The following is a 25309-nucleotide window of genomic DNA, read 5'->3' on the forward strand; positions in this document are numbered from 1 at the left end:
AAAAAAAGTACAGAAGAATTTCATTTATAAATAATGATGCAAAAATCCCAAGTAAAAATACTATCAAACAGTAGTACATTTAAAGAATAATACACCAACTGAGATTTATTCTAATAATGGAAGAATAGTTCCATATTAAGACATCTATTAATGTATTATTAGTAGATAAAAAAGAAAACCATATGCTATGTTCACAGATGTTAAAAAGGAAACAATAAAACTGACCATTTTACTCTTGGTAAAACTCTCGATAAAATAGGAATAAATACATACTTTCTTAACATGATACAACAATATGCCTTAACCAAAAAAAGAACATCATGCTTAATGGAGAAACACTGGGAGCATTTACATTAAAGTTAGGAACAATACAAGGATATTCTTCATCATCATTATTTAACATGGTTTTGGAAGTATTAGCCCATTCAATTCGATAAGAGACAGGAATAAAGCATAAAATCTGGAAAGAAGGAAGCAAAAATTATAATCACTTATTAATATTTTTATTTACCCCCAAATTCAAAGGGATCAAATGAAAAACTGTTACAAACAGTAGAGAAATTTAGTAACATGGCTTAATATACATTTTGCATGTATTATTTTAATCAATGAGTTAGAATACTCACTGGGAACAAGATCCTATTTTAATAGCAGCAAAATTATGAAGCATTATCATTTCAACAGGACATGCCTTTTGACTTTTGTACTGCAGGCATGTATTATTGAATAAAAATAAAAAAGCCTGTGAATTAATTGAATTTTGAGAACCTAGATAGTACATTTCCTGTGCTTAGAATTAAGCCTAGTAGGTGACAGAGCTCAAAAAGTTGTTTCCTTCCCTTTCCACCCTTCTCCTCTACAACACAGTTGGCCCTGAATCTTGTATCTGCAGGTCTCTTTTTTCCACAGTCAAGGGCCATTCTTCTCTCTATTCACGTGTAGCGAGCCGGGCTGTGAAATCCTGAAGGTCCTACACCCAAGGCCCATCCTTCTCAGGGCCCCCAGGATGCACCCTGTTCCAAGGAATCATCTCTCTCCCCCAACCACCCCTGTGCAGGCCCTGCCTGACCATGAGTGTTCCCTGATGGGGTCAAGTGGCTCACAGGTCAGAAGTGTGGCCAAAGGCTGAAGGGTTTGCTTCTCATATTTGGTTATTTGAGTAGCAGAGTCACCACCCACCATCTGTGATGTGAGAAAATTTTGATGGAGAACCCAGGGGAGCAGCTCGTGCTGAAAATTGGTCAGGAAGACCTAGGCTTTAGCCCCAGCTTCACCTTAATGAGGGATCTGTGGGGACCCAGGGGAAAAGCGTGGGGTGGGGCAGATCTTGCCAAGGCCCCTCCATGCTCCAGTGTCATCGTGGTCTAGGCGTCCCCCTGGGGCTCTGTACTTGTCCGGATCTTCTCGTAGACAGTGTGGATGGCCAAAGTACACTCCGGGTTATGTGAATGGCAGCTGCCCTTCTCCCTGTCTTTCTACAATTCAAGCAGAGTTTAGGAGTGGTCTTGGTCAATTTCTAAGCATTAGGCAGATGGGTCAGTCAAGCTACATCTCTTCATGAGCTTCTTGTCCTCAACTAGGTAATTCTGGTTCTCAAAACTGATAACGCCCCAAAGTATAGCTTCAGCACAGACCTCTCTCTTGAACACTGCAGAATCTTTGCACTGCTCTGTCTTCTACCCAGGGTGCTACCTCTCTCTCCCCACTCTAAGAATTCCACTTTGCTCACTCCCTCATCTCTTTCAGGGTCTCTCTTCTTCGTGAGGTTTCCCCTGACAGCCTTAATTAAAATCACACCCTAGCCATGCATCTCTCTTTTCTGCTTTATTTTCTCATAACACTTATCATCGTCTAGCACTTCATAGTTTGCTTATTGATTCGTCATTCTCCCCTCCCTCAATCTAGAATGTATATTCTGTGAGGCCAAGGACTTTTCTTGTTTTGTAGACTTCTGTAGCCCAGATCAGAACAATTCAGGGAACACAGTAGACACTCAACGAATATATGATGAACAAATTTATAAATCACCTTGACTGCTCTCGTTGCAAAAGTGCTTTGAAAAACTGAAAAGCATCAGATAAATGTAAGTTATTATTATTGTAATCCTCATTTTATGAAAGAAGAAACTGAGGCACAGGGAGGAAAGTGATTTTCTAGAGTTGATCAAGAAATCTGTGTCACAAACTTATTCTACGAAATAGAAACAGACTCACAGACATAGAAAACAAATTTATGGTTACCAAAGGGAAAAGGGGGTGGGGGAGGGATAAATTTGACATTTGGGATTAACAGATACAAACTACTATATATAGAATGGATAAACAACAAGGTCCTACTGTATAGCACAGGGGACTATATTCAATATCTTGTAATAAACCATAATGGAAAAGAATCCGAAAAAGAATCTATCTCTATCTCTGTCTCTATCTCTATCTCTATCACTGTCTCTGTCTATATCTATATCTGTATATCTATCTATATCTGAATCAATTGGCTGTACAACAGAAACTAACACAACATTGTAAATCAACTATACTTCGATTTAAAAAAAAATCTTTGTCAGAGTTGGGCTTCACATGCATTTCTGGACTTAACTCCCTGTCTCCTTGTAGGGAATTTATTTTCTCCATCAGACTGAGAGCTCCCCAAGGGCAGGGACTGATGTGGCAGGGGCTTCAGGACAAGGTTGTGTATTTGGGTCAGATGTTGCGTGTCTGGGTCAGATGTTGCCTGATCTGTTTCTCTACCCCAAAGCCACGTATTGCTCCTCTCCTGTGCTTCTCTGGTAGGGGTATTAGGGTTTGGGTAACAATGAACTATATCCTGAGTCCCCCTGAGGCCCAGGTTAGATAGGGACATAACTGAGAGGGACTGACATGGGAAGTCACAGTGTGGCAGGCACTGAGGCAGTTGGGGACACTGCACGGAACACTAGGCTGGGAATGAAGACACCCCTATCTTGTCTTGTGCTTGCCATGGTTCTCTGATAAGTCCAAGTGTTCCCTCTGTGTCTCACTTTCCCCCACTATGACCTGCTGGGACTGGACTGGGTCCTGATGTTTTGTGGAGCAATGATCTAGCATTGTCCCCTCTTTAGGGAAGTCAAGGATGAGAGAGGAGAAGACCTGGCCACTGGCTACTCCTGGGCATCCTGACAGCAGCTCTACTTGCTTCTCCTCTGCTCACCATTTTAGCCCAGTAGTTCTCAACGGGTGGGACCAGGAGTATCGGCATCACTTGGGAACTTGTTAGAAATGCAAGTTCTCAGGTCTGCCTTAGACCCATTGAATCAAAAACTCCGGGAGTGGGCCCAGCAAACTTTATCTTACCAAGCCCTTCAGGCGTTCCCGATGCGAGCTCCTTTTGAGGACCATTGCTTCTGGGAAGTCCCTGAGGTGTCCTCTCCTCCTCCTGCTAGTCCTGTCTCCTGCTCTTCCCCCCGGTGAAATCATTCCAGCTGTGACCATAGCACCAATTTCCAACTAAGGGCAAATAGCCGTATGAGATGCTCTCCCAGGGACATCTCATCAGCAGACGTATCAAAGCCTTTAAGCAAAGAGGTGGTATTAATGGCAGGATCTCAGGCAGGTAGGAGGGAGAGAGACTTCAGGAAGGAGGGAAGAGGAAACGAGCCTTTCCTGATGCTTCTCAGATTCTTGGGTTTGCCCTATATCCAGGCCCTGCTAGTGTGCCCTACTTTTATTTCCTTGGGGCTTATATAGATGACAGGGTCTACCAGACACCTGGTCATTTACACTTTTGCTTCTTCCGCTTTGCCATCCCTCCTCCTTGGGTGGTAGCAAGGATCTGATGAGGCTGTGGACGTATGAGTGGGGTATGTTCCCCATCAGTGGTTTCCTCCCTTTGCCCCTCAGCTCCCAGCATGTTGTGGGCACCCAGGCACAGCAACCATATTGTCCAAAGCAAGGACTGGACCCAGAACTTGATGGGAAGCAGAATACTCCGGACTTCCCAGGACTCACTGTCTCTGAGCACATATCAGTTGACCCTAATTTGACTCCCTTAGACCCACCTTAGGGTGTCTCAGGAAGCTGATCTCTTCATAGGCAGGGTCATGGCTGTTGGCCACAGCAGTCTGAAGGTTAGCAGATTCCACTGTGAGAAGGACCTGGGGAGTAGCTGCTGAGCCTGGCACCACTGGCAGGAGAGTGGACCCACCTGTATATAGCAGATGCTAATGAGAATGGATGGAACTCGAGGTGACCCCCCATCAGCCCTTGGGTGAGGTGAGAGCAGCCATTGCTCTCTGGTTCATAGCATCAGGTCCCAGACCCCTGTCCTGTCCCTGCCTTCCTCCACCCTTCTTTTCTGGGCATGCATACAGCTCCCACCCCCAGCATTGCTCTACCCCAGGCTTCTACCAGGAATGATTCACAAGAGAGGTCAGTGAGCCTCTATCTGACCACTGCCCTGCCACCTTCCCTGGGGTCTCCATCTACTCCTTTCCCCCAGATCCACCCCCATCCCAGGGCTCCCCTCAGGGTCTACCCAGCACCTGCCTCTCCCAGTGTGCATCTTCTTTCTCATCCAGATCCACACTCCAGCCACTAGGCTCACCGTCAGAACCACAAGAAGGATGCCTCTCCAAAGCCATTTGCTCTGAAGAGAACCTGGAGTCAAAGGCTAGTGTCAGATCTGCCTCAGTCAGGCCTGTTGGGTAGGCAATTGGGAGGAGGTGGGGCCACCCTGGCTCAGAGCCTGTATCCCACGTGTACATCCTTGATGCAACCCTGACAGGTTTCCTCCTTTCTAGTCTCTCTACACACTAGCCGTTGTTACTTTAATGTTTCTTCACCAGGCTTTCTGTCCCATTTCTGCACAGGAAACTCAGAGGCTCCCATTAGCTGCGTGTGCCATTGCTCATCCCCTCAGCCTGCCCCTTTTCTCTTCTCAGACTCCCAGAAGAAAAATACATTCTAAGAGGAAGAAGGGATAAAAAACTCTGGGGTCACCAGACCTCAGGGTATGTCCTTTTCTCTGTTTGGGATGTCTTTTCCACTATGCCACAAGAAAACTCCTATTCATCCTTCAAGGCCCATCTCAAGTGTTCCCTTATCTGTGATGCCTTTCTCAACTCGGGCAGCAGTTACTTAACTTTTTTCTTCCTTCCATCCTTTCTCCCCCCCTCCCTCCCTCCCTTCCTTCTTTCTTTCATACCCAAACCCTATATTTTGTATTTGCTCCAACTTTAGCTTTAACATCTGCTTTTGTGTTTAGAAATTTAATCCTCCCCTTCTTTGAGCTATTTTCTGATAATTACTGACATATTATGTGTCATGTACTGTGTTGATAGCTCTATGTAGATTATTTCTTTTCATGATCACAACAGCCCTATGAAGTAGATACAATTATTATCCATATTATGGAAAAGCTACAAAAATTAAGTAAGTTGTCCAGGGTCACACAGCCAGTGTGTGGTGAAGCCCCCACTGCAGTAAGTTCCTTGAGGGCAGGGGCTTATCTTATTTTTCACTGAGCCTTTCCCCCATCACCAGCACCTAGTAGGCACTCAGTGTGAGGGTTGAATGCTGAGTGAGTGAGGAAATGAGAAGAAAGGGACTGTTTAGACGAGAGCCCCACCTGAGCAAGCAGAGGTCAGGAAGGCATTGGTGGGACGGGGCAGCTGAACTGGTAATTACACCTCTTTTTTAACATCAGTTGTTCCTGCTCTGTAGCCCTCAGGATAGTAAGGGATTTGGTACTTTATGACGCCAGGGCCTGGAGTTCTTTCATAAGGGTTCCCACCCCTGTAACCTACCCAGTACAGTCCCTTTATGAAGCTGAGGTGATGCTCTAGGCTGATGGGGGAAGGGTGGTAACTGGGTGTAGTGACCGCAGGTTCTCACACTGCTCAGAGGAGGGCTGAACTGTGGTTTATGTACTCAGAGGTGCTAGCCATCCTTTGAATGGGCAAGTCTGGTATGCAGCAAAAAACGGGCATCTATCAGCCTGGACGTGCTATGCAAGTCCTGCCCATCCAGGGTTGGGGCCAGAGTCTGGGGCATGAGAGAATTCCAGGGCTGGAGGCAGGGTACCCTGAGTTCCTCAGTCTTTACTCCTCGAATCCTTCTCCTCCCCTGCTTGGATTCTTATGTGTAACTCAGCCTCCCAGGGTCCTAGATGCTGGGAAAGGGGGTGCACACAAGCCAGTCCCACATTTATGTTCTGGGTGATGCATTAGTCTCCATATATTGGTCCAACTTCTGGACTTGCAGGTTTGAAGACTACAATGAGACTATGGCCATTCACTGAGGTGGGGACTTTTTGGTTGCATCACATAAACGGCCTTAAAATGTCCCTCAGTTCCCCCATTTTCCCCAAATCCTCCCAGCCTTGCCCTCCCCTAGTCTCTGCTGGCCCATTTTCATCACCTTCCTTAGCAGATCGCACTCACCCCTCTGTGGGCAGATGTCCTCCAGGTGTAAGGTTGCGTTCTTCTCATCCGCGGGGTTGCTGACCACACAGGTGAGGCGGCTGTTGAAGTGGCTGAGGGACAGGCTCAGGCTCAGGTTCCGGGAGCTGCGGGCTGGCCCCAGCGTCCCTCTCTGCTCCAGCTCCCTGGGGAGGCCCTGGCTCAGCCAGGTCACTGTCAGGTTCCCTGTGTTTCCTGGGGTCCCACACTCTAGACTGACGTTGCACCAGCCTGATGTGTTAGATGATGAATGAATCTGGATCTGGGGGTGGGGGATGGGCTCTGGGGTGAGAGGGGACAAAAGAGAAACTGAGCTTCAGGGTTAGAAGCTCATCCAAGTATATCACCTCTCTCACCTATATGATGCATCTGTGTAGGTTTCTAACTATAGGCCTGGGGAAGGAACCTACTCTCCCTGGACTAAGAGGTTCTGACTCCCAGCCCACAGACAGATGGTTGAGTCCCTTCCATGCTCAGTTAAGTCTAGATAACTAAATTATCATGATGTATATGATAATTATATAATTATATGTATACATGATAATATATATGATCACCATATATTATTGTATATATAATAAATAAAACATGCAAGGCATTGAGAATACAGTGTAAAATCATGATAACATTCTTGTTTTGTTCAAGGAATAAAAACATACAGATTATCTTTAAATGCTGAAGTAAAAATGTAAGTTTAGTCATCAGTGGGATAAAAGTACAATGTTGTATAATTTCCTAACTACTAGAGAAGTTTGGATCAAAGAAAACTGTATTAATTAAACAAAAGGCAAAAAAAAAAAAAAGAAAAAAATGATAAAAAACATTAAATAGGATGTCTGGAGAAGGTCCATACATGTAAAAAATTAAAATGCATTTGAATGCGTTATATTCCCCTATTAAAAAGCCAAGACCCAGATTAGGTAAAACCAGCTGTATGCAATTTACTTTACCTAATGAAACAGAAAGATTAAAAAGAAAGAGATGAAAAACAGTAGATGTGGAAAATGTCAACAAAATGATTGCAGGGGTGGCAATAGTCACTACAGACCAAATAAAATTTGAGATAAAAAACATTAAGCAGGTCAAACAGAGATATTTTCGATTGCTATGTACCTAACAACATGGTTTGGAAATGTATAAATCAAATTCACTATTACTACAGTAGATGAGTTTACCACAGCAGATGGACCTAAAAGGACTAGAGGACAGGATGTAATATAGGTAAATGCAGATGTTAATGGCCAGGTGGCCAATCTGGTAGGTCGCTCACTATATGCTCAGTCCCACTTCCCTCACTGTCCTTGACTTCATCTCTTGAAGAACCTAGAAAGCTAAATTCTCAATTTCAGTCTTTCTTACAGTTGCATTGGTTCTGACCAGTGACTTAGGGGAAATTTGCTGTGTGAGACGAAAGGTCTTCACTCCTGAAAAGAGAAAGCCTCAACACAAGAGAGATTTTTTCCCCCTGTCTTTCTCCCTTTTGCTATTTATGCTAGAATGATGTCTGGAGCAACAGCTATCTTGGACCAAAAGGCAACAAGCATGAGGACAAAAGCCCATGTGCCAAGGATGGCAGAGCAGGAAGATAGAGTGAGCCTCCTTCCCAGGAGACAATGTGGAGCAGATAGATGGCTGCCAGCAAAAGCTATCTCTTGACTTCTGGTGATGGGAGAAAAATAAATCCCCATTTGCTCAAGCCTTTAAAAATCAAGTTTAGGGCTTCCCTGGTGGCGCAGTGGTTGAGAATCTGCCTGCCAATGCAGGGGACACGAGTTCGAGCCCTGGTCTGGGAAGATCCCACATGCCGCGGAGCGACTGGGCCCGTGAGTCACAACTACTGAGCCTGCGCGTCTGGAGCCTGTGCTCTGCAACAAGAGAGGCTGCAATAGTGAGTGGCCCGCGCACCGCGATGAAGAGTGGCCCCCGCTTGCCGCAACTAGAGGAAGCCCTCGCACAGAAGCGAAGACCCAACACAGCCAAAAAAATAAATAAATAAATAAATTAATTAAAAAAAAATCAAGTTTAATGCTAATTGCTGTCAAACATATCCCTGACTTATGTGCATAGATAACAATAAAAAAGACTTGATCAGCAAAATCAAAGTTGATTAAAAAAAAGGCCAATCAAAAGAAAAAATATTGATGTCTGACTAAAAAATTAAAGCTATAAGTAAATGTCACTAAGAATGAGAATTGGGCATAACTATAGATGAGAAGATATTAAAAATTATAAGAAAACACTATGTCCAACTGCATGACAATATATTTGAAAATATAAGTGAAATAATGTTTTTCTAGGAAAGTGTAAATGATCAAAATCCTATTAAGAAGTGGCAGCAAACCTGAATACACCCACAGTCTTAGAAGAAATTAGAAGTGTGGCCAAAGATCTGTCCTTATAAAGGTCATGAAGTGCATATGGTTTTAGGGGTGAGTGCTACCAAATGGTCAAAGAAAGAAAATTCCTGTGTTATATACACTGTTCCAGAGTTTAAAAAGGCAAAATATTTCTGAGGTCATTCTGAAAGCATAGTTTAACTTTAATACTCACGTCAGACAAGAATACCGAAACCAAAACAAGACAAAACACACAAATCCATGGGTTAATGTCAGTTACAAACAGAGAATTGAAAATTCCTAAATTAAATATTAGCAAATATAATCACACAATACATCATGATCAAGTTGGGTTTATTATAGGGATGCAAGGATAGTATAATTAGGAAATTTATTAATGTAATTTACACCACTAGCAGATGAAAAGAAAACCATACCTAGCATTTATTGACAGGCATATATTTCCAGGCATAACTCCTAAGGCTTTACATTAACTCATCTAATCCTCATAATAACCCTATAAAGTTACATGGACTAGCTGTGTCAGTAGAGTCATCTAGGGCAGGGGTAAGCAAAGGGTAAAAGATCAGATGGTAAATATGACAGGTGGTCTCTCTCACAACTACGCAACTTTGCCATTATGGGGAGAAAGCAGCCCAATACAACATGTGAAAGAATGGACGTGGCTGTGTTCCAATAAAACTTTATTTATAAAATCAGACATTGGGCTGGATTTACCAGTGGCTATAGTTTGCCAACCCTTGATCTGGGGCAGTTGTTGAAAATGCAAATTTGTGGGTCCTTCCCAAGACTCATTGAACATTCATCTGGGGAAAATGATATTTTTACATCACTTCTTTAAAAGATCTGATTTAATGAACAGATAACAATTTAAATATAAAACCAAATGGAATGTCTATTACAAAGTGTCATGAAGCACAGACAGGTGTTTAGGAAGTGTATGCTCTTAGGCATTTAAAGTATTCACTCAGCAAGTGGTTTTTATGAATTTTTATTAAGCTCTTTTCAATAGGTAAAGGAATATTAATCAGGCTTGAATAATAAAAATTCCTAGAAATCAGACTTCCCTGGTGGCAAAGTGGTTAAGAATCCGCCTGCCAGTGCAGGGGACACAGGTTCAATCCCTGGTCCAGGAAGATCCTACATGCCGTGGAGCAACTAGGCCCATGTGCCACAACTACTGAGCCTGTACTCTAGAGCCTGTGAGCCACAACTATCGAGCCTGCACACGACAACTACCGAAGCCCGTGCACCTAGAGCCCGTGTTCCGCAACAAGAGAAGCCACCAAAATGAGAAGCCCGCACACTGCAACAAAGAGTAGCCCCTGCTCGCCACAACTAAAGAAAGCCCACACGCAACAATGAAGACCCAACACAGCCAAAAATAAAGAAATAAAATAAATAAATTTATTTTTAAAAAATCCTAGAAAAATTAGGTGCATTTCTGTAGGTAGCTTTTAAAAATTGCTTAAATCTATTTGGTTAAAGGCATACTTCCTGAATGCCTCCTGGGAGCTGTGTAAAACACTGGCAGATGCCAAGAAGAGTAGGGTATGGACCCTGCTCTCAAGTGGACAGCAGACCACACGCAAATAACTGTAGTCCAAGGCAGAGAGAAACATTACCCATAAAAGAATTAGGAAAAAGAACTTTCAGACTTCAAAATGGAAATACTCATTCAACAGGGATCAGAAAAGCCTTTATAGGACATGGCAGTTCTGAAAGCCATGAGGTAACAGAGAGAGAGAGACTGTGTTTGAGGAACAGTGTATTTGGCTAGAAACAAGGCTGGAACACTGGTGTCAATTGATGGAGGATCTCTAATGCTGGGATGAGTACTTAGTGCTGCAGGCGATGGGGTGTGAGCAAGTATTGTTGGAAGACTTAATATGGGCACTGGTGGATTATCAGAAAATGGAAAGCAAGACAAAGGGAAACCAGCTAGTAGCACTTGTACTTTTTCTAGCAACTCTTCTTTTGCTCCAACCTTGTGGTTTTGATATGATTTGTTAGTCAAATCACCCTGACCCTGGTTACAGGGGAGGGCACAAGTCCCAGGCGTTGACAATCAGAATATGTTATTTCCCTGGCCAGTGACCCATCTAGGGGTTATCTTGTGACCCAAGCCCAAACAGAAAATGCCCTCCCTAGAATTTTCCATGTGGAGTGAGCCAGGAAACTCCCTTTGCTCTCTGGCTGAGTGGGACCCATAACTGTACAAGGCCATACTCTTAACCACGTGGAGAAGCCCAGGAGAATAAAGCTGACAGGAAAGGGAGAGAGAAACACTGGAAAAAAAGATGAGAGAGTACATGGTCCCTGACAGATAGAAGAGAGTGCCCTCCAGCTTTCCAGTTCCTGTGAGCAAGAGGGCCAGAGGAACTCCTTTATTTCTTTTCCTCCTAGAGACCTATGTACCTTTATCACGAAAACACTCCTTATTGATCTAATTTGAGTAGGCTTTCATTTCTTGCTGTCAAAAGAGATAGGACGAGACTGTATTGGTAGGATGTTACTCAGAAAGTTATGCCAGGAATTTATCAGCCAAGGAGGAGAGAGAGACAAGTTCAGGAATTAGAAGCTGGAGGCCAGGGAGGCAGCTGATACGTTCTCCATCCTTTACCAACTGGAAACCCCAGCTTGGATAGTCAACCCAGCCCCTTCTTAAAAGCTTTCCAATCTCCTGTGTTAGAGACCCTCACCCCTCCCCCGCTGCCACTAGGTGAAGTATGCAGGTAATGTGTGGGATATGGATATTCCCTGGAGAGCCACCACCATGTGTCAAGAAGGAAGGGGCCAGGTGGCGAGGTGAAGGGTAGAAAATTTGGAACATGGCACATGGAGGAAAGTGTCAGGAAGCAAGGCTGAAGAAGCCGCCGAGGACCTGATCCTGTGCGGAGTTAAACTTCTTTTCCTGAGTGCCATTTATCCTGTGGGGGATGGGAACCGGGAACATTGTTTGGTTTCAAGCAGGTAAATAACAGGAAGAGCGCTACATTTAAAGAAGATCAAGATATCAGCTTCATGCAGGATAATTTGGAAGGGAGAAGAGACCAGAGGCAGGGAAGCCAGTTAGGAGGCTGCTGTGATAACCCAAGCAGAGGTGATGGAACGGGACAGGGGCTGGGTCTCTTTTTGTATCTCTGACTTGTCTCTAGGACAGAGTTGTGTCCTAATCTCTCCAGCTGGACTTCAGATCAACTGGTTTAAAAGCATTTTACCTAATGACTAGTTTTAACATTCAGTCTCCTACTTAGTGTTTTTTCTTCATCCAGTTTTGTTGTTTTGGTTTTGCCAAGTGTTTTGTCACTTAAGAATTTTTTAAATCAGTTTTTGAACCAAGCGGCTAAGGCTATTTCTGATATAATTGTGTATTTCTAATAATCAACTTTGTAGTATTTTACAATTGAAAGGAGAGTTGTTTTGATATTTGTGGGTGGGCCTCTATACTTTTATACTCCCCGGGGTTGCTGGGGGCTCTCAAGTGATCCCTCTGCTTTACAACTTTTATGGGCTGCCTCTCATGAGATGTGTAGCCCTGGAACCCACCCTGTACCCTGTACCTTCCCTCTGCCAGGTGTGTGTGGGCCCCGAGAATGGGCAGTGGGATTTGGATGAGGGCCCAGCCCAGGAGGGGAGGACGGTGGTGGTCAGGCCTTACCATGGTTCTGCTAGGGGTGGATTAACTGGAAGGTGATGAAGCTTAAGCCCCTTTCTGTTCCTGTTATAAATACTTTTAAACAAACAAACAAACAAAAAGAAATTGTAAGAAATTAAGAAATTGTAGCTAGTTTTTCCTAAGACGTAATTTTTAAAATTTAGTTTTATTTTTTAGGGCATCAGAAGAGATGTAAAAACTCCTAAAAAAGAGGTTTTTTTTTTAAGAAAACCTGATTTCTAACTTACTTTAGATAAAGTGGTTGTTGGAATGCCTGCTTGGGGCACGGTCCCATACCTTACCATATAAACAGAGTCTAAAGACTTCCTCCTGGGATTTTCCTGAGTGGAATTTGATTTTCGCTGTATATAGTCCACTCATTTCCAGAGTGAGGTTCCTGATGCTCAGGAAAGCCATCTCTGTTACGTTGAATCTGTGCTTGTGTTTTTCTTCAAGGTCATACCAATCAGGATTAGGGGTATTAGGCCTCCAGGACACCAGCAGCTGTGGTTTCTCATCATCCTCAGAATCCCAGTTCCACTCAATTTCTCGGATGTTAGGACCCAAAGAGGAGTTCAGTCGCAGCTGGACAGATCCCCCCAAAATCCTTTTCAATGTGCAGGAAGAGCTGGGGTCTTTGATTGTCTGGGAATCTGGTGAAGGAAGAGCTAAGAACGGAGGAAGAAAGAAGCAGAGCAAACATTATGCTGTATCTACTGTCTGTTTTCACATCACACTAATTTTATATTTATAAAAAGAGAATTATCGGGGGCTTCCCTGGTGGCGCAGTGGTTGAGAGTCTGCCTGCCAATGCAGGGGACACGGGTTCGAACCCTGGTCTGGGAAGATCCCACATGCCGCAGAGCAACTGGGCCCCGTGAGCCACAACTACTGAGCCTGCGCGTCTGGAGCCTGTGCTCCGCAACAAGAAAGGCCGCGACAGTGAAAGGCCCGCGCACCGCGATGAAGAGTGGCTCCCACTTGCCACAACTAGAGAAAGCCCTCGCACAGAAACGAAGACCCAACACAGCCAAAAATAAATAAATAAATAAATTAAAACAAACAAACAAACAAACAAAAAACCAGTCACTAGCTTTCCAATATTAAAAAAAAAAAAAAAAAAAAAAAGAGAATTATCTCCATTTTTACAGACAAGGAAACAAAGCTGCAGAGGTAACTTGCTTAGACGTTGGTCTTGCTTAGAAGTTGGCAGTTTTGATTCAAGCACATGTCTGTCACCCTCCTAGACTCATGATCTTTCCTTTTCTTGCAGCTTGCACCCAACATGGCCTTTGGTTTAATTCCAGGAAATAGAAACTGAAAATATTGAAGATGATAAATCATAATCCAATTTCCCCATTTGTTTGTATATACCAGAAGAAAATCCTTTCAGCTTTCCCTGCTGCCACCATTTTTTCACTCAACCCACTGCATTACAGTTTCTGGTCCCCACTCCTCTGAAACTGCTCTTGACTGAGTTACTAATAACTCCCTAAAATTAACAAATCCATATGTCACTGGTCAATCGTCAATCCTAGTCTTATGGGACCATCTTGTCACATTTGACGTATGACTATTCTCTCTTTCTTGAAACTCTACTTATTTGATACAAATTTTTACTCCTTCCGGCCCTCAGCCCACCTTCATTCAATAAATGCTTAATGAGCTAGGCACCATTGAAGTTGCCAGAGATACAGTGGTGAACAAGCAGACCAGGTCTCTGCTTTCATGGAACTTCCATTCTAGTGAGAGAGACTGCTGAAAAAAGCAGGGGAAACAAATGACTTCAGATAATTATAAGTGCCATAAAAAAAAAAAGGATGTGACACAGCTTTCATATCTGTGGCCTGGCATCTGAACTCTCTTCTCGTATTTATGGCATTTTCTATCTTATGAGGCAAGCCCATATCCCGCTATAGAAGGTGAAAATGCCTGATACTTTCCCAGCCACCTTTGCAGCTGAGACAGCACATAACCTGGGCTCCTCCAATCAGATGCACCTACCCAGACTTCCAAACAGAAGCTAGTGTCATGATGAGAGGAGGACAATAGTATATGTGCTATTGACAATGGCAGTTATGGCAGCAGCCACCTGATTGCCTAAGGCAATGGAGGCAGCAGTTCTGGGGCAAGTCAAGTGTCCAGAGTCAGTAGTGTTGGGACGTAAGCTGTGGTGTCTGTGTCAGGAGTGACAGACCAGCTTCTACTGGACCAGTTCCTGGATGAGTCATCTCAAAGCCTGGTCACCTGGATCCTTCAAAGTTTTGTGGGCCACCTACTCTCCTTTAGTATACATATTTAACTAGTCAGTTGATTTCTGTTGCTTGTAGCCAAGAACTTAGGATAATGTGATAGAATACTGGTGATTTGATGGAAGTGTGAGGTGTGGGTGGCTCATCAAGAAAGTCCTCAAAGACGGTGTGACAACTAAAGTGAGTCCTGAATGATGACAGGACAGAATGAATTATTCCAGGCAGCAGAAAGAGCATGTGCAAAGTTTCCAGTGCAGAAATGATCTTGGCCTCCTTGTGGGACGAAGTGAGAGCTATGGCTGGAGCAGAGTAGTGAAGAAGAGAACTGAAAACAGATAGGCGAGGCAGGAAAGGATTTGTAGGGTGGGTAGGGGGGTTGGACGGATTCAGAATGCAACAGGAAGCTGCCAGCTGGTTTTTAGCAGAGTAATATGTAATTTACATTTTTATTGATCACTTTAGAATAGATACTGTGTGCAGAATGGTTTATAGGAGGGCAAGAGGAGGAAAAGGGATTCCAGTTCAGAGGCTTTTACAATAGGTTAAGTGAGAGAAGGATGGTGGTAGTGGATGGGGAGAAATGGGGAGATTCAGGAAAAATTTGGAGGTAGAATGATAGAGGTTGCTGATGGACTGGATGTCAGAGAGAAGGAAAAGAAGAATCAAAGATGATTTCTAGGTTTTTGGCTTAAGCAACTGGGTAGATGGGGTGACATTTATTGAGCTGTAAATACCATAAAAGCCTTGGGAAGAGAAGGTTTGGGGTGAAGATACGCATAACACAAGAATTCAGTTTTAGACATGTTAACTTTGGCTTCCAAGAATGGATGTTAAATGGGCCATAGGGAAGGGTCTGAAGTCCAGGGGGAGATGTCAAGGCTGGAAATGTGGCCTTCAGCACAGTAATGCTACTTACAACCACGGGATTAGCTAAAATCACCTAGGGGTTAGGTGATTACAGCTAGGGAAGAAAAGAGGGCATAGCACTGACCACCAGAGGATTCAGGTCCATTGAGAGAGGTGGAGAAGGAGCAGTCAGTGGGGGAAGACCTGGTGAGTGCAGGGTCAGAAAAACTAAAGAAGGAAAGTGGTTCAAGAAGGAAGGGTGGATGACTAGGGCAGCGCTACTGAGAGGTGAGGTGAGACTTCCTTTCATTCTTTTCTTTTTCTCCTTAGTACTCCCAAAATTCTTTTGTGCTTCTCATTCCATTAGTACTCACCTTCTTAATATGTATATTTCTTCACTATTATATTAAAAGATTCAAATGATGCCTGTCTGCTCTTTATTCCCCAATGCTCACCACCACCCCAAGCAGAATGAAAATGCAGAACGTTCACTAGCCCACATCCTCTGCTCACTACACAGCCTTATAATATTCTCACACCTCTCCCTGCAACATCCTTCCAACTTGGAGGTTTCACTGACATAGTCAAGTGTTCTATTTCTAGACATTTATTAGATTTTCTCTGAAAATATGACTCTATTGCAAGAATCTTCACCTACCACTTAAATCACAAATTCCCAGTCACATTACCATAATCCACTGCAGTATAATTACAACTGTTGTATGGTTTTTCGCTTACCTCTGCTTATTCTTTATCTTTCCCTACTGTTAACGATTAACTGCCTGTTTGATGGACAACTTTTCTGAGGATTTTCCTTCAATAGGCTCTGTGAGTGATATAGTCTCTGAATCCTTACTTAAATGCTAATGTCTTCTCTTACCATGCTAGTAAGTGGCATTGAGGCTGAATAGCATGGATTATTATCCTTTCCTTTAAGTAGCACATAGATGTCTTTTCACCGTCATCAAGCTTCCAGTATTGCAGATAAGAAGTCTGATTATTTTTCATTTCAAAGTATTTTCCCTTTGGAAGCTTTCTAAGTTTTTTTTTTTTTTTTTTTTTTTGTTGTTGTTGTATTTCAAAAATTGTACCAGCATACTCTTAGGTGCATGTCTTTTTTTTCATTGAGGTGAAATTCTCATACGATTAACACTGTAAAGTATACAATTCAGTGGCATTTTGTGTATTCCCAATGTGCAACTGCTACCTCTCTCTAGGTTTAAAACATTTTCATCATCCGAGAAAAACACCTGGTACCCAGTAAGTTATCATTCTCCCCCATCCCCTGGTAACCACTAATCTACTTTCTATCTGTTCTGGATATATCACATAAAAGGAATCATACAGTATGTAACCTTTTGTGTCTGGCTTCGTGTACTTAACATAATGTTTCCAAGGGTCACCCAAGCTGTAGTATGTACCAGTATTTTGTCCCTTTTTATGGTTGAATATTCCATTGTACATATATACCACAATTTGTTTATCCCTGCATTCATTGATGGACATTTGGGTTGTTTATACCTTTTGGATACTATGAATAATGCTGTAACAAACATCTGTGTACAAGATTCTGTGTGGACATATGGTTTATTTTCTCTTGCTATATAGCTAGGAATGGAATTTCTGGGTCATACAGTAATTCTAAGTTTAATTTTTTGAGGAAATGCCTGTTTTCTACCGTTGCTACACCATTCTGCAGTCCCAACAACGCACATGGGGTCCTATTTATCCACATCTTCACTAGTACCTCTTATTTTCCTATTAAAGCCATCCTAGTAGGTGTAAAGTGGTATCTCATTGTGGTTTTGATTTACATTTCCTTAATGGTCAATGATATTGAACATCATTTCTTGCACTTGTTGGTCATTTATATATCTTCTTCGGAGAAATATCTATTCAAATCCTTTGCCCATCATTAGTGTATAGGAATGCAAGAGATTTCTGTGCATTAATTTTGTATCCTGCTACTTTACCAAATTCATTGATGAAAAATCTGAAAGAGAAATTAAGGAAACACTCCCATTTACCATTGCAACAAAAAGAATAAAATACCTAGGAATAAACCTACCTAAGGAGACAAAAGACCTGTATGCAGAAAACTATAAGACACTGATGAAAGAAATTAAAGATGATACAAGCAGATGGAGAGATATACCATGTTCTTGGATTGGAAGAATCAACATTGTGAAAATGAGTATACTACCCAAAGCAATCTACAGATTCAATGCAATCCCTATCAAACTACCAATGGCATTTTTCACAGAACTAGTACAAAAAATTTCACAATTTGTATGGAAACACAAAAGACCCCGAATAGCCAAAGCAATCTTGAGAAGGAAAAATGGAGCTGGAGGAATCAGGCTCCCTGACTTCAGACTATACTACAAAGCTACAGTAATCAAGACATTATGGTACTGGCACAAAAACAGAAATATAGGTCAATGGAAAAAGGTAGAAAGCCCAGAGATAAACCCACACACATATGGACACCTTATCTTTGATAAAGGAGGCAAAAATATACAATGGAGAAAAGACAGCCTCTTCAATAAGTGGTGCTGGGAAAACTGGACAGCTACATGTAAAAAAATGAAATTAGAACACTCCCTAACACCATACACAAAAATAAACTCAAAATGGATTAAAGACCTAAATGTAAGGCCAGACACTATAGAAGTCTTAGAGGAAAACATAGGCAGAACACTCTATGACGTAAATCACAGCAAGATCCTTTTTGACCCACCTCCTAGAGAAATGGAAATAAAAACAAAAGTAAACAAATGGGACCGAATGAAACTTCAAAGCTTTTGCACAGCAAAGGAAACCATAAACAAGACGAAAAGACTACCCTCAGAATCAGAGAAAATATTTGCAAATGAAGCAACTGACAAAGGATTAATCTCCAAAATTTACAAGCAGCTCATGCAGCTCAATATCAAAAAAACAAACAACCCAATCCAAAAATGGGCAGAAGACCTAAATAGACATTTCTCCAGAGAAGATATACAGATTGCCAACAAACATATGAAAGGATGCTCAACATCACTAATCATTAGAGCAATGCAAATCAAAACTACAATGAGGTATCACCTCACACCAATCAGAATGGCCATCATCAAAAAATCTACAAACAATAAATTCTGGAGAGGGTGTGGAGAAAAGGGAACCCTCTTGCACTGTTGGTGGGAATGTAAATTGATACAGCCACTATGGAGAACAGTATGGAGGTTCCTTAAAAAACTAAACATAGAACTACCATATGACCCAGCAATCCCACTACTGGGCATATACCCTGAGAAAACCATAATTCAAAAAGAGTCATGTACCACAATGTTCATTGCAGCTCTATTTACAATAGCGAGGACATGGAAGCAACCTAAGTGTCCATTGACAGATGAATGGATAAAGAAGATGTGGCACATATATACAATGCAATATCAGTCAGCCATAAGAAGAAACGAAATTGAGTTATCTGTAGTGAGGTGGATGGACCTAGAGTCTTTCATACAGAGTGAAATAAGTCAGAAAGAGTAAAACAAATACCATATGCTAACACATACATATGGAAACTAAAAAAAAAAAAGGTTCTGAAGAACCTCGGGGCAGGACAGGAATAAAGATGCAGATGTAGAGAATGGACTTGAGGACACGGGGAGGGGGAAGGGTAAGTTGGGACAAAGTGAGAGAGTGGCATTGACATATATACACTACCAAATGTAAAATAGCTAGTGGGAAGCAGCCACTTAGCACAGGGAGATCAGCTCAGTGTTTTGTGTCCACCTAGAGGGGTGGGTTAGGGAGGGTGGGAGGGAGACGCAAGAGGGAAGGGATATGGAGATATATGTATACGTAGAGCTGATTCACTTTGTTATAAAGCAGAAACTAACACACCATTGTAAAGCAATTATACTCCAATAAAGATGTTAAAAAAAAGTAGAAAACTAAACAAAACCAAACAAAACCTTATGTAAAGCAGTGTCTGCTTACAAGTAAATGAGTATCTTAATGTACCCATTGTTTTTTAATGCATTCTGTTGGGAATGGAAAAAAAATCATTTTTGAACAATCTTGGGACTTATCTAAACTTTTATTTTTTCCCAGCTAGACCAGTTAAATAAATGATCCATACATACATTGGTATGTAAAAAAAATCCTTCGTCCATTTTAAAAAATTGTATTGTTTGTCTTTTTGTTGTTGAGTTGTAAGAGTTCTTTATATATTCTGGATACCAGATCCTTATCAGACATATGATTTTGCAAACATTTTCTCCTATTCTGCAGAATGTCTTTTCATATTTTTAATAATATATTTTGATGCACCAAAGTATTTAATTTTGATGAAGTCCACTTTATCTATTTTTCTTTTGTTGTTCATGCATTTGATGTCAAATCTAAGAATCCTTTGCCAAATCTGAGGTTATGAAGATTTACCCTAATGTTTCTTCTAATAGTTTTATAGTTTCAATGGGTTGTTGACCCATTTTGAGTTTATTTTTGTATATGATATTAGTAGGGGTACAACTTTATTGTTTTGCATGGGTTATCCAGTTATCCCAGTACCGTTTGTTGAAAAGGCTATTCTTTCCCCTCATTGAATGATCTTGACATCCTCACTGAAGATCAATTGGCAATAGATGTTTGGGTTTATTTAGGGACTCTTAATTCTATTCCACTGGTCTATAGATCTATCCTTATGTCAGTAGCATACTGTTTTGATTATTGTAGTTTTGTAGCAAGTTTTCAAATTGGGAAACATGTGTTCTCCATATGAATTTGAAGACCATCTTTTCCATTCCTGAAAAAAAAAAAGTTATTGGGGGCTTCCCTGGTGGGGCAGTGGTTAAGAATCTGCCTGCCAATGCAGGGGACATGGGTTCGAGCCCTGGTCTGGGAAGATCCCACATGCTGCGGAGCAACTAAGCCCGTGCGCCACAACTACTGAGCCTGCGCTCCAGAGCCCGCGAGCCACAACTACTGAGCCCATGTGCTGCAACTACTGAAGCCCGCACGCCTAGAGCCCATGCTCAACAAGAGAAGCCACCGCAATGAGAAGCCCGTGCACCACAACGAAGAGTAGCCCCTGCTCGCCGCAACTCCGAGAAAGCCCTCATGCAGCAACAAAGATCCAATGCAGCAATAAAAAAAAAAAAAGGTTATTGGAATTTGGTAGGCATTACATTGAATCTGTAGATTTATTTGGGGAGTATTGCCATCTTAACAATATTGTCTTAATATTGTCTTATATTCCATGAACATGGGAAGTCTTTCATCCATTTAGGTATTCTTTAATTTATGTCAACTCTATTTTGTAGTTTTCAGTGTGCAAGTCTTTCACCTTCTCGACTAAATTTATTCCTACCTATTTTTTTCCAGTGCTATCATAAGTGGAACTGTTTTCCTAATGTCCATTTCAGAGTTCTAATTGCTGGTGTATAGAAACAAAATAGATTTTTGTGTGTTGGTTTTTTACCCTACAACTGTGTTGAAGTTATTAGCTCTAGTATTTTGTGTGTGTGTGGATTCTATAGGATTTTCTATGTATAGAATCATGTCATCTGCAAATAGATATAGTTTTACTTCTTCCTTTCCAATTTGAATGCCTTTCATTTCTTTTTCTTGCCCCATTGTTCTGGCTAGGAATTCCTGTACGATGTTGAATAGCACTGGTGAAAGCAAGCAACCTTTTCTTGTTCATGATCTTCAACAGAAAGCTTTCAGTCTTTCACCATTGGATATGATGTTCACTGTGCGTTTTTCATAAATGCCCTTTGTCATGTTAGGGAAGTTCCTTTCTATTCCTATTTTGCTGAGAGTTTTTGTCATGAAAGAGTGTTAAATTTTATCAAATGCTATTTCTGCATCTATTAAGATGATCATGTATTTTTTTTTCTTCATCCATCAGTATGATGTGTTACACTGGCTGATTTTCTTATGTTAAACCACCATTGCATTCCTGGGATTAATCCCACTTGTAATGGTGTATGTAATCCTTTTAATGTGCTATTGGATTCTATTTGCTAGTATTTTGTTGTGGATTTTGCATGTATATCCATCTTCATTGGTCTATATTTTTTGTGATATCTTTGTCTGGCTTTGGTATCATGGTACTGCTGGCTTCATAGAATGTATTGAATGTAATACAACATATAGAATGTAATGTACAACAGGGTAACTATAGTTAACACTACTTTATGGTATATTTAAAAGTTGTTAAGAGAGTAGATCCTAACAGTTCTCATCACAAGGAAAAAAAACATTTTTTGTATCTATATTAGATGACAGATGTTACCTAAACTTATTGTGGTAATCATTTCATAATATATGTAAGTCAAGTCTCTGTGTTGTACACCTTAAACTTATACAGTGCTGTATGTCAATTATATCTCAATAAAACTGAAAAAAAAAGAATGCATTGGGAATTTCCTGGCATTCCAGTGGGACTCCGGGCTTTCACTGCCAAGGGCCTGGGTTCAAACCCTGGTTGGGGAACTAAGATCCCACAAGCCATGTGGTGTGGCCAAAAAGAAAAACAAAAAGAATGTATTGAGAAGTGTTCCCCCCTCTTCTTTTATTTTTTGAAAGAGTTTAAGTCGGATTGGTTTAATTTTTCTTTAAATGTTTAGTAAAATTCAGCAGTGAAGCCATTCAGTTCTGAACTTGTCTCTTTGGGGAAGTTTTTGATTACTAATTCAATTCCTTGTTATGTGTCTGTTGAGATTTTCTATTTCTTCTTTAGACAATTTTGATAATTTATGTATTTCTAGGAGTTTGTCCTTTTCACATAGATTATTTAATTGGTTAGCATAAATTCTTCATGAGATTCTCTTATAATCTTTGTAATTTTTATAAGGTCAGTAATACCTCAGCTTTAATATTTGACCTTAGTTATACTACAATCTTCTCACTTTTTTTCTTAGTCAGATTAGGTAGAAGTTTGTCAATTTTGCTGATCTTTTCGAAAAACTAACTTGTGGTTTCACTGATTTCACTGATTCTATTATTTTTCTACTTTCTATTTCATTTATTTCTGCACTAATCTTCATTATCTCCTGCCTTCTTCTGGTTTTGGGTTTAGTTTGCTCTTCTTTTTATAGTTCCTTAAGGTATAAATTTAGGTTGTTGATTTGAGATCTTTTTTATTTTTTAATGTAGGCATTTATAACCATAAAGTAATCTCTGAGCAGTACTTTTAATACATTTATACATTTTTGTATGTTTTGTTTCATTTTCATTCATCACAAAATATTTTCTAATTTCTTTTGTGATTTCTTCTTTGGTCCATTGATTGCATAAGAGTATGTTGTTTAATTTCCATGTAATTACAAATTCTCCAGCTTTCTTTTGGTTACTGATTTCTACCTTCATTCCATTGTGGTCCAAGAAGATAGTTTGTATAATTCTGAAGTTTTAAAATTTATGGAGAATTGTTTTATGGCCTAACATGGTTTATCTTAGAGAATGTCCATGTGTAATTGAGAAAAATGTGCATTCTGCTGTTGCTGGGTAGAGTGTTCTGTATATGTATTTTAGATCTAGTTGGTTTATAGTATTGCCCAAGTTCTCTATGACTTACTGATTTTCGGTTTAGATGTTTTATCTGTTATTGAAAATAAAGCATTGGAGTCTTCAATTATTATTGTAGAACTGTCTATTTTTCCCTTCAATTCTGTCAGTATTTGTTTCAAAATTGCAGGCTCTGTTGTTTGACATGTGTATTGCATACTTATTATATCTTCTTGATGAATTGACCCTTTATCAGTATAAAATGTCCCACTTTGTCTCATAACATTTTTTTTTTTTTACTTAAAATCTATTTTTATGATATCAGAATAGTCACCCCAGCTCTCTTTTCATTATGACTTATGTGGATCTTTTTCTATTCTTTCCCTTTCAACATACCTGTGTCTTTAGGTCTACAGTGAGTCAGGGCAGTTTATTTTTTTTAACTTTATTAAGCTTTTGAATAGCCAGTAAAGTCACAAGGCTCAAAATTTAAAAGGTATAGAATGATAAACTGTGAAAAGACTCTCATGCTTTCTTCCTTTTCCCTGTACCTTTTCAGAGATATTCTACCCATATGCATCCGTGTGCATAGAAAACACATACATAATTCCCCTTCTTTTTTACACAAATGATAACATACTATGTAATCTTCTCTGAACAGTGCTTGTTTTCCTCCTTGATGATGTGGGTTAGTAATTATTTCATAACAGCACATAAAGAACTGACTTAGCCTTTTGCATAGTCACATAGAATTCTCCTGAATTATTATTGATCCTCTTTTTTTTTCTCAACTGATGAACATTTAAGTACCTTCCTCTTTTTTTGGCTTTTAATATATGAGTTATACTATTTTTCCTAATTTGTGACATTTTTTCTAACCATGGGTAGTCATTTTTGCCATGAGGAAATGTTAATTTTCATAAGGTTAATTCTATCAACATTTTCTGCTTACAGAGGTTTTTGATTTTGCCCTTGTCTTTGTCATGCTTAAGCCTTTCTTACTCTTGGTTATTAAATAAATCATCCCATGATTTTTTTCATTTTGTATTTAAATCTTTTATGTGATGTATTTTTTATTGTGGTAAAAATATACATAACATAAAATTTACTATTTTAACCATTTTAAGTGTACAGTTCAGTGGCTTAAGTATATTCACAATATTGTGCAACTATCACTTATCTATTTCCAGAGGAAATTTCCAGATGCATGTAAACCTTTGGTCCCTGTGGAATTTATTTTGGTATGAGGTATGTGGTATGAATACAACCTTTTTTTTCTCTGATGGCTAGCCAGTTGTCTCAAAATAATTTATTGTGTCTTTTCTGGACTTATCACGTCTATTCATGTGCTGATATTCTGCTGTTTTATGATGTGTTTTAATGTCTGGTAGACCTATTCCCTCGATTATGCTTATTTTTTAGAATGTTTCTGAATGTTCTTGCCTCATAATTTTCCATATAAACAATCTGGATTCAAAAAAAAACTTTGTTGGTAATTTTTTCACTAGGATCACATTTAATTTATAGATTAATTTCAGGATAACTGATTTCTTTACAATTTAATTTTCCTATTGGGTAATATGCTGTATTTTTCTATTTGTTCAGGAATTATTTTGTGTTCTTCAATAGCATTTTATATTTTTGTCACATATCTTTGACACATTTCTTGTTATGTTTATACATAGGCATTTTATTTTTCTGATGTCATGTCTTTCTGGTTATTAGTACTATATAACATGTTCATTTATTTCTTTGTATTAATTTTGTATACAACTCTTTTCCTGAATTCTCCTATTATTTGTAATAATTTTTCTCTGGATTCTTTTGGATTTTTCAAGTAAAAAATTAAATCATCTATAAGTAATGATAATAGAACCCTTCTCTTTGAAATTTTATACCTCATTTCTTTCTCTGGTCTGTTGAAATAAATTTCTAGGCCCAAGACTAAGTCACTCCTGTCTGGATTGCCATGTCAGCAAACCCAAACTTAGATGACTTTTGTGCTCTTGTAAATGTTCCACTTGACCAGAAACTGCAATATCCAGTCAGCCAATCCCCAAACACTAGGCCAGTTCTGGGCTCCGTACTTATTTTCTTATTCCTTATTCATTTTCTATTTTCCTCTTCCTTATTCCTTGTTCTTTATCCTATAAAAGCTTCCTGCCATCCACCCCATTTTACAGTCCTCTGGACCCTTGGAAATGGAGAATGCCCACTTCATGAAGTGTTAAATAAAGTTGGTTTGTGTCACCTAAGTTTCCTT

At 40.3% G+C, this 25309-nt stretch overlaps 1 protein-coding gene across 2 annotated transcripts in view; it reads right to left on the minus strand.

Annotated features, from left to right (window-relative positions):
* Positions 1 to 669: 669 nt before the first annotated feature.
* Positions 670 to 25309, minus strand: part of LOC132352107 (SLAM family member 6-like) — a 29758-nt gene continuing 5118 nt past the window's right edge. The window contains exons 2-6 of one of the 2 annotated variants that reach the window (XM_059902426.1): positions 12751 to 13116; positions 6416 to 6715; positions 4521 to 4631; positions 4034 to 4179; positions 670 to 1475 (exon numbers count right to left, since the gene is read on the minus strand). In XM_059902426.1, coding sequence (XP_059758409.1) covers positions 1365 to 1475; positions 4034 to 4179; positions 4521 to 4631; positions 6416 to 6715; positions 12751 to 13116 — 1034 coding nt within the window. In that variant the 3' untranslated portion in view covers positions 670 to 1364. Of the gene's footprint in view, positions 1476 to 4033; positions 4180 to 4520; positions 4632 to 6415; positions 6743 to 12750; positions 13117 to 25309 lie in introns of both variants that reach the window. The other variant, XM_059902417.1, reaches the window with a different exon arrangement.

This window comes from Balaenoptera ricei, chromosome 1 (genome assembly GCF_028023285.1).
Source record: "Balaenoptera ricei isolate mBalRic1 chromosome 1, mBalRic1.hap2, whole genome shotgun sequence".
In the NCBI taxonomy this organism is placed as follows: Eukaryota; Metazoa; Chordata; class Mammalia; order Artiodactyla; family Balaenopteridae; genus Balaenoptera; species Balaenoptera ricei.